Source organism: Berghia stephanieae, chromosome 7 (assembly GCF_034508935.2).
Source record: "Berghia stephanieae isolate SIO BIC M18660-M18661 chromosome 7, UCSD_Bste_1.3, whole genome shotgun sequence".
NCBI classification, from domain to species: domain Eukaryota; kingdom Metazoa; phylum Mollusca; class Gastropoda; order Nudibranchia; family Aeolidiidae; genus Berghia; species Berghia stephanieae.
In genome coordinates this window covers 2,161,522-2,171,521 of record NC_088366.1, presented here as the reverse complement: position 1 = coordinate 2,171,521, position 10,000 = coordinate 2,161,522, and the positions used below count along the sequence as shown (strand labels likewise).

General features: G+C 40.1%; 1 protein-coding gene across 2 annotated transcripts in view; it reads right to left on the bottom strand.

Annotated features, from left to right (window-relative positions):
- LOC144976341 (hemocyte protein-glutamine gamma-glutamyltransferase-like) overlaps positions 1-10,000 on the bottom strand; it is a 66,351-nt gene that overhangs the window by 17,583 nt on the left and 38,768 nt on the right. Inside the window, exons 1-4 of one of the 2 annotated variants that reach the window (XM_078920577.1) lie at positions 5,951-6,354; positions 3,214-3,432; positions 2,815-2,912; positions 1,377-1,536 (exon numbers count right to left, since the gene is read on the bottom strand). In XM_078920577.1, coding sequence (XP_078776703.1) covers positions 1,377-1,536; positions 2,815-2,912; positions 3,214-3,432; positions 5,951-6,230 — 757 coding nt within the window. In that variant the 5' untranslated portion in view covers positions 6,231-6,354. Of the gene's footprint in view, positions 1-1,376; positions 1,537-2,814; positions 2,913-3,213; positions 3,433-5,950; positions 6,355-10,000 lie in introns of those variants that run through there. The other variant, XM_078920576.1, reaches the window with a different exon arrangement.

Here is a 10,000-nt window from a genome sequence, read left to right as displayed (position 1 = left end):
TATTGACCGCTGACGTCATAGAACACTGGATAAACTCCCTTGGGACGAATGCCTCTGAAGGGCTATTTGAGTGAAGTCGAGGACAAGTTTCTCAATCTGTTGTTGCGTGAAATGGACAATAGCTATTGCTTGCTACCCTTTGGATGGGACACTAGTCTCGCGCAAAATACTTTCTGGTAGGCTCTAACAGCCCAGCTAGCAAATCGATGCTTGGTGGAAGGGGGATGGGGAGGTGGTCAGGAAAAAAATCTCGACTTGACAAGCAATCGATCTGCGTCCCTTTGAGAGCTTTACAAACATGTAGGACAAACAAACGACAAATAGAAATGGTCACAGGTGATTTTTTAATAAATATTTTAGCGGTTTGTAGGTTGGTGGATTTGTATATTCTACAGTCTGTTTAAAATAAACTTTTGGAGAAAAACGCTTTTTCTTTGTCGAGAGTTTTGAATTTACCGTTTTTGAGTTAACCAAAAATTATTCTGCTCACATCGCCAGACCGAAAACCCAAAGGATGTTAGGAACACTTATTTTTCCAGAGACGTCTACACTGGCTGGTAACGTTTTATGTAAGAGGTATGGTCGAATCCCATTAGACATTCTGTGTCGCGAGCGCCCAACTGGCACCTGGACAGTTTCTTGGGTTTATTATTGTTCCCAAGAGCCCTGTGGAGTCTGGGTCAGCAGCTATGATTCAAGGTCGGCGGGGTGGATGTTTCTAGAGACCTTAAATCTAAAATCATCCACCCCGCCGACCTTGAATCAATAGCTGCTGACCCAGACTCCCAGGGGCTCTATGGAACAATAACATTATTTAGTCGTCCGAGAGAAGAGGAGAAGACCAGTGGGAAGAGAGAAGACAACGCAGACGACATAGGTCAGCATCTATTTCAACACCAGGAGAGGAGGACGTGAGAATCACCTGCTACAAAAGGCTTCAACAGTCGCAACGTCACTTCCCTCGTAATGAAGCGTTGGTAACTTAGTAACTGGCTCTAAACGATCGGAACAATGGCGGACGCCCTTATGAAATATTTCTCCGACGTGCAAAAAAGCGTATCCAGAGGGGGAAAAAAAACATTATAAATCTGATCATGTTTTGACTTTTACACATTCTGATCACAAGACATATGAAAAGTTCTAGCCAGCATGAAGAATAAAAAGTACCGATTTTCTTTGTTTAGAACCATGATGGCTAACGTTGCTGGGCAACGTGACATCAGACTATTGAATCCAATTACAACAGAATCTGCCGTTCCAAAATCAGCCTGGCTAGAGACAGCGACATTGCCATGGCAACAGCAGACTGACTTTATGAGGCGTCAAGACTTCCAAGGCAGACGGATGTCAGTAGCAAGTGTAGAAGAGTTACGTACCTTTACACCAGGGGTTAAAGATGACGTAGACAGGCTGGGGGTGGATGTAACTGTATACGTTGCTAGTGACGTCATCCTTCTCCACCACCTCAATACTCAACGCCCATTTGCCCACATAGAGGCTGGGAGGCGTGAACACCGTCACCGTCAGGGTGGGGCCCTGGGGAAAAAACCACAAATAAAACATATTCAAAAGTTATCGTCCTTGGCGGGCAGTGACGTCATATTGCCAATCTCAACAAGAAAAACAGCATGTGGAAATTCCTGAATCTATCAGATCTGTGGCGAGAGACAACGAAAATTACAAAAGTATTTCCTGTCTTAAAGAATTGAATTTCAATGGGGGGAAATTGTAAAAAGCCTGGTCATCTCAGTGTCAACTCATTCTAGATAAATACAGACATTTGACTTCGATAAAATACAGACATTTTGACATGGATAAAATAAATACAGACATTTTTTCTTTGGTTAAAATAAAGACACTTCCGTCATGGATAAAATAAAGATATCTCTCCTGAATATAAAATACAAATCTTATCCACTATGGATATCATCCACATTTTCGACTAACATCAAATAGGACAACAATTTTCAGATGAAAGAAAATAGTTTATTTTACTGAGTTTGGCCAAATAGTCTGTGAATCAAGAGAGTTCTTGTCAAAAGACGGCTATTTTAATCCATCGATATTTGGTTGACGACTTTTAAGGCCAAACGGCTGTATTAACACGAAATTTTCCCAGGTTCATGTCTGTTCCCTTGGTATTGAGCCTTTATTCATTGCAGACAAATCTTGCAGCGCAGCGCTGGACAGCCTCGACTGCCGTTACATCAGATTGTAAGTGTGTGTCGTATTGTACTTGTACTAGTGTAATATATAAAACACTTGAACAATTCAATGTAACAAAGCATGTTGATGGCCTCTCAAACCTCTCTGAAGTCTCGATTTGCACGATATGATCACCCTAAAATTAAATAAAGCATGGTGCGCAAAACTCGTGCGCCTATGTGGTCTAGTGGTATGACAATCGCTTTCGGATCGGAAGGTCCTGGGTTCGAGCCTCGCTCGGCGCATTGTTGAGTCCTTGAAGAAAGCTCTTAACCCACATTCTCTCATCGTACTCAAGTGTAAAATGAGTACCTGACCGTTAACAGCGTTGTCTTTGTCCGAAAAGAAATGTAATATCGCCTAACAGGGGTCATGTCCCGTCCTACATGTTAAATGTTGCTGTTGACCAGGGACCCCATGTAAAGCGCTTTGAGCACGTTTAGTGGATATTGCGCGATATAAAAGCTCAATTATGTTTTTATTTTTTTTATTTTATGAGACTTGAGGTTTTGATTCGTGGATCGTGAAAATCGAAACGTAAGAGGTTCGATCCTCCGACCATCCATAGATGGTTTGGTTGGATCGAATTTGTGTCAAAACAACCGTTACCTCATTGGAGAGAATCTTGGCACCCCACTTGTTGGTTTCGTCTTTGTCAGACAACAAAATGTCCACGTAAGTTCCCTTGCTCTTCATGGGTTGGTCTCCTGGTCAAATAAGGGAGGGGGGTGTGGGGAGATGCGAGGTAATTAGGATGTAATTGAATGGAAACTGAAGGATGAAGACATCAAAACAGTCTGACCCTATCTCTCTCTCTCTCTCTCTCTCTCTCTCTATATATATATATATATATATATATAATATTTTATATATATATATATATCGTTTCTCTCTCTCTCTCTCTCTCTCTCTCTCTCTCTCTCTCTCTCTCTCTCTCACCCATACACCCCCCCCCCCATAGACACACACAAATATTACACCAAAACTCAATCAACTTGATGGACTGACCTGCTTGGAATATCAGCTTGAGGTCATCGTTGACAGGGTCGTAGCATCTGTTGAATTGGACCGCCAAGTTGAAGGGCTGGCCACGTCGGACCACCAGATTGGGGTGGGCCTGTTGGCTGGCATCAGAGATGTCATACTTGTCGGTGTGGTGGGCCCGTCCGTTGGGGTCAATGTTGAGGTCCACCTTTTTTACAGTCAAGGTCCGCACTGGGTCGGGGTCTGGAGAACAAATTTTGTGAGGTAAAGATTACATACACACAATCACACACACACACACACACACACACACATTCCCCATGTGTGTGGATGTGTATGTGTGGGTGTGGGTGTGTGTGTGTGTGTGCAAACTTTAGCGAGTGTGACAATGTTGGTGGAGTACTTGCATTGAACCGAGACCAGTTAGTGGTTCCTCTCATTATTTTGAATACAATCAATATCTTAAAATTTCTAGCAACCATTTTCAGTTTTTAACATTTGGTAAGAATTCTACAATAAATGAGCAAACTATATCACATATCAAATGGAGAAAATAGAAAATATCTCTCCTTGACCAAATGACAGGTGCGTGGAATTTTCTTTAAAATATCTATCTACCCGTCTATCTGTGCATTTCGATCTACCTAACCATCTGTCTCTATCCTTTCATTTGTAAATATATCTATCTATTCATCTATTCATCAATATCTCTCTCTCTCTCTCTCTCTCTCTCTCTCTTTCTATCTTTCTTTCTCTCTCTCTTTCTTTCTTTCTTTCTTTATTTCTCTCTCTCTCTCTCTCTCTCTTTCTCTCTCTCTTTCTCTCTCTCTCTCACACACACACACACACACACATACACACTTTCTAACCTTTCTATATGTGAATGGCTTTGCAAAGTACATTAATGTCTTTCGTTCTATGTAGGTGGAAAACGGTACGAATGGAAATTCACTCTTGTGGCGCTTACACAATAAAATATTATTATTATAGCGAAAGACGTTTACAATGATCACAATACCTATTCGTTCGTTACCATTAAATGTGCATTAAAATTAACGACCTTATTAAAATATGTAAATTTTGACCTTGGATGACGTCACGCCACCCACGTGATTTTGTTTCTTGGTTTAACATTTTATGTTGGACTCTAGTTTCTGTCAAGTTCTATTTTCTCCCTTCCATTTGTCTGGATACAAAACAGTTAGGCTAAGAGAGATGCTATTGGGGTTCTATCGAATCCCGTGTCGCATTGCAATGAGTAATCTCTTGGTGAAAACGGTAATTGTCACGTTACTTTACAATAGACTTTAACTCCTTCTGTAGACAGTTAAATCTCCATGGAACAACACAAAAACCACACACACACACACACACACACACAAACACACACACACACACACACGTTTTTCTTTTCGTATTTTAAACGGGTGTTGACAACAAGAAGGTTGAAATCAACGGTTCTTTTGTTGAAAGTCGACTCAAGTGTGAATGTGTACATGGCAATGTGCAGTGGCAGATACTACTTGAGTGATGAGTGCAAACGACGCCTAACAGACAAATGGGACTGTATAAAATAGGCATTTAAATCCATATGACCTTCTGGGTCAGGAAATAACGCATTGTAATCATGACGCGTCCCTAGAAGTACGCCATAGAAATGTTTACATCTGGTTTTATTGATAGTTTTTTTTTCTATTTCAATTCAAACGTGTTTCTCAGACCCGAGCTGATAATAGGATCGTTGCTTTCATCAATTTAAACACACACAAACACACAAACACACACACACACACGCAGACACACATACACACACGCATATATATATATATATATATATATATATATAATATAGAATAGATAGATAGATAGATAGATAGATAGATAGATAGATAGATAGATAGATAGATAGATAGATAGATAGATAGATAGATAGATAGATAGATAGATAGATAGATAGATAGATAGATAGATAGATATCACATCATAGAAATAATTATAAGAAACTAACTCAAAAATCTTTCTATCTGCCTCGAGAGGGAAAAAAAGCAAAAGAAAGTAAAGGAACCTTTCAAGACCAATAAATCTTCTCATTCCACAATAAATCTGGAAAAGGTCACGTGACTGGAAATATCATTCCAAGATTCCAACATTCCAACATTCCAACATTCCAACATTCCAACATTTCAACATTCCAACATTCCAACATTCCAACATTCCAACATTCCAACTACCCAAGCTTCCAACATTCCAACATTCCAACATTCAAACATTCCAACATTCCAACATTTCAACATTCCAACATTCCAACATTCAAACATTCCAACATTCCAACACATTCCAACATTCCAACATTCAAACATTCCAACATTCCAACATTTCAACATTCCAACATTCCAACATTCAAACATTCCAAGAGACTTTTACTGGTGGGCAGCGGTACTAACTATTTCTCTGCTGCCTGTCTGAATTTTACGTGATGTACTCAAATTATTGTTGTTGTTTGTTTGTTTTTGTTTTTTTTGTTTTTTTGTTTTTTTTTGTTTTTTTTGTTTTATTTTTTTTTTAATTCATTTTTTTTTTGTTATTGACCGAGGAAGCATTTTGATCCCGAAATTTTCCGTCTTTAGTATTTTGTTCTTTTTAAGAAATCTGTTATATTCATATTATGCATTACTTTCTACTACAGTCCCCATCTTTGTATGAAATCACCAAGAGGTCTATGGAGGTCGATAGAGATTTATAACGGATTGTCACCACTAACCAAAAAAACAAGATGACCTCCTCCTGTTGGCAGCTTGGTGGGCGTGGCCATTTCCACGACCCTTGACCTGAGGACAATCTTTGGGTTTCTCTTTGACCACAAGTCGTCCGGTAGGATTGGACATTTTGGCACCTCTCCTGCCCCCTACTCCTCCTTTCACCTTCTTTCTATTCTTGTCTCCTCCCTCCTCCCCTCCATCCTTCTCTTCCAGGATTGTCCCTCTACCGGTGATGATCCTCTTACACCTGACAGAGGCCAACCCGCTCTCCACACAGCCCATGCTACAGTAGTAAAGTGTTCAAATCCTACACAAAATATCAACGATACAAGTCTGTTGTAAAAAGTCCAAACAGTAAGAATTGCGCCTTTTTAACGTTCCAGTTCTACAACGGAATAAGAATAGAATGAGAATCCTTCAAGAAAAGACCAGAAACTCCAGGAATTCCACATGCGCTGTCAGACACGGTTACTGTTGTATCCAAACAAACAACAGTCCAAATAAAATGTCACAAAATATTTTACTTCAATTCAAAAGACACAGACAACAAAAACAAATCACAACTTTATAACTACGTGGCGATCAATGCTTGTCGGTGATAAAAAGCCAAGACGCAGGTAAGCCAAGCATATTTATAAGGCCATCAAACCGGGACGTGCACGCCCAGTGATGGCAATATTAATTTCCTATAATAATTTTAATGATCAGTTACATGTAACTCGAGCGTGTGATTACCCTGGACGCCATCTTGAATACAACCTTGTTGTTGTCACGTGTATGTAAATCGGACGACACATTTCATGTCTGATCTCCAACGATCGTCGTACAAGTAACAAGCCGCCATTGCGTGCCGAATTGAAACCTATTCTCTTTGGTTACAATGTGTCAAAGGAAATGGAATAAATAAAAATGTCAAATTGAATGTAGGCTTCAATTTAATTTAGAAAACAGATAGAATGGATGTTTCGGGTTTCCCCTTTATCAACAAACAGGATGAATGAAATACTACAGATGAATGAGATGATTTGGTAGTGGCGTTTGTTGATAAAGGGCAAATCCGAAACATCAATTCTATCTGTTATCGTAGTTTAAATTCAAGCTTACATTCAATATCACATTTTTATGTATTTCTTCGAGCGTCAAGCAGCAACATTTATATTACAAAGGAAATGGAGAATTTCTATTAATCCAATGAATCAGTTTGAGAATAGCATGGCGGATAGGAGACCAAATAGACCATTCTATATTGAAACAAATGTAAAAGATAGAGAAATTTACATCCGAATAACTAGAGATGTTAATAGTAATGAGATGTTTATAATGAGAGGATTTTTGTTAACAATCGATACGTTAAAATTGATTTTAAACGCGTAGGAGAGCACCATTTATATATTGTCATGTTTAATATAGAAAGGAAAGCAAATGATAAATTGTCACAAAACTACTTGAATCGGGGAAACGGCTTTTCCCATACTTGTGGCAGCCATTATTCTAATGGTGGGAAAGAGGGTGCCACATCCCTGTTTGGGGTCTCGTGATATAACATCTAGTGTTCATCCCATCCTTGTGGCAGCCATTATTCTAATGGTGGGAAAGAGGATGCCACATCCCTTTTGGGGTCTCGTGATATAACATCTAGTGTCATCCCATGCTTGTGGCAGCCATTATTCTAATGGTGGGAAAGAGGTGCCACATCCCTTTTTGGGGTCTAGTGATATAACATCTAGTGTTCATCCCATCCTTGTGGCAGCCATTATTCTAATGGTGGGAAAGAGGATGCCACATCCCTTTTTGGGGTCTAGTGATATAACATCTAGTGTTCATCCCATCCTTGTGGCAGCCATTATTCTAATGGTGGGAAAGAGGATGCCACATCCCTGTTTGGGGTCTAGTGATATAACATCTAGTGTTCATCCCATCCTTGTGGCAGCCATTATTCTAATGGTGGGAAAGAGGATGCCACATCCCTGTTTGGGGTCTAGTGATATAACATCTTGTGTCCATCCCATCTTGTGGCAGCCATTATTCTAATGGTGGGAAAGAGGTGCCACATCCCTGTTTGGGGTCTAGTGATATAACATCTAGTGTTCATCCCATCCTTGTGGCAGCCATTATTCTAATGGGGAAAGAGGATGCCACATCCTGTTTGGGGTCTAGTGATATAACATCTAGTGTTCATCCCATCCTTGTGGCAGCCATTATTCTAATGGTGGGAAAGAGGATGCCACATCCCTGTTTGGGGTCTAGTGATATAACATCTTGTGTCCATCCCAACCCTTCTAGTGACGTAGAGCCCAAAAGAGATACCAATCTCTACCAACCACAAACGACCAGGGACGCCGTGACGTGTCCTGTTTCAACTTGGTAAATCGATCTTGTTTTGAATTTCGTCTCCAACAAAATGGCAAACGTTCAACAAAACAAGATGGCGGATCATATTTCCTGCACACGATGGAGTTTGATCCAAGTCAGGAAATATGAAATGAATTCACACCAGAAGCTATTAAAATGGTAATGAATGGGCGGGGGGGGGGGGTTGGAGGGTGGTAGGGGGGAGGTGGTTGCGTGGATAAAGCATTGCATTCACACAGCCACGTGTCTTGGGTTTGACTCTGGCTGTAGACAAATCGTCTGTTTCTATTTACGTGTTTTTCAGGGAGTTTTATTGGTTTTGTTTTTTGTTTTTTGTTTTTGGTTTGTTTTTGTTTGTTCTGTTTTTTTTTGGGCGGCGGGTTGGTTTGACTTTGTTTTGTTTTTGGTATTTTGTGTTGTTTTGTGTGTTTTGTTTTTTTTGTTGTTGTTTTTATTTGTTTTGTTTTGTTTTTTTTGGGGGGGGTGTGTTGTTTTTGTTTGTTTTGTTTTGTTCATCAGGCTATAAGACCCTACTGCCCATGTAGTGAAGGTTGTACAAAGTAATCCTTCAGAGCTAAAAGGCCAATGGAACAGGAATTTATCCCGGTTTCTATAGCGTGAAACGAACAACAGCATTTTCTTGCCACCTTTTGGATAGGACGCTAGTCTATCGCAAAGTACTTTTCGCCAGTTACCCGAACACTGCTTCGTGGAGATGGAGGTCAGAAAAAAATATCGACTTTGTCCGGGATCGAACTCGGTCCCTTTGCGTGTCAAGAGAGTGCTCTACCACCTGAACTATTGGGACCCCTAAGATTGTACAATAGAATATCTTTTCTTACTGTTTTTAGTTTTGTTAAAGGTGGGGAAGGATGGGCTGGACGGGGGAGAGGGGGGGGGGGGCTTTTTTCTTTTTCTTTTCTCTTTGGGGTGGGGGGGGGGGGGGAGGGGAGGGGTTTGTTAAGTACGAATAAAGAGAATAAAATTTAAATGTCATTTTCAGATTCCTTATTCAATCTGGAGACAGGAGTCTCAAATACATTTATTAAGATTTATTTTACCGAATCCACGCAGGTGTAAATGAGTACCAGACCTGTCATCCTTTATGCCTGATCTGTGTCTATATTTGGTTAGTTTCCACATGGGTCAAATCCAATACAAATTGCACTGCTGGTTTTAACCCTCTCCTTACCAACTAAAGGAAAATCGTCACATTCGTTACGATACAACCAACATTTTTCATATTCAAATTTATTTTGTACATCATAAAATTTAAAGAAAATGAACAGTGTGTTGGAGAGCATGTTTTGCTAAGGACATTTTGTATGGCAAGAACTTTACTGCTATTGTGTTTGAGTGATAAAAAAAAAACTATTTTGTGTTGGGTGGGTGTGACGTTTTGGGGAAAATCCTGAAAATGGCTGGTAAGGAGAGAGTTAATCCAAATTCCACACCGCTTCGATACAACAGGATATCCACGAATGTTCAACCTTTCCACACACCCACCACGCATAATTGACTCCAATATGACGTCAGATCCGTCCGTTTTTACCAGAAAATGTGTGATTACCCATGACGTCATATCCACTTAATGTATTCAAATCACAAGGGGTCACAGATCGTCACCAACACCCATCCATGTAGGAGGAGACTTGATGTTATCTTTGCAAGGCGCTCTGTCAGTCAATGGATAGTCTTTG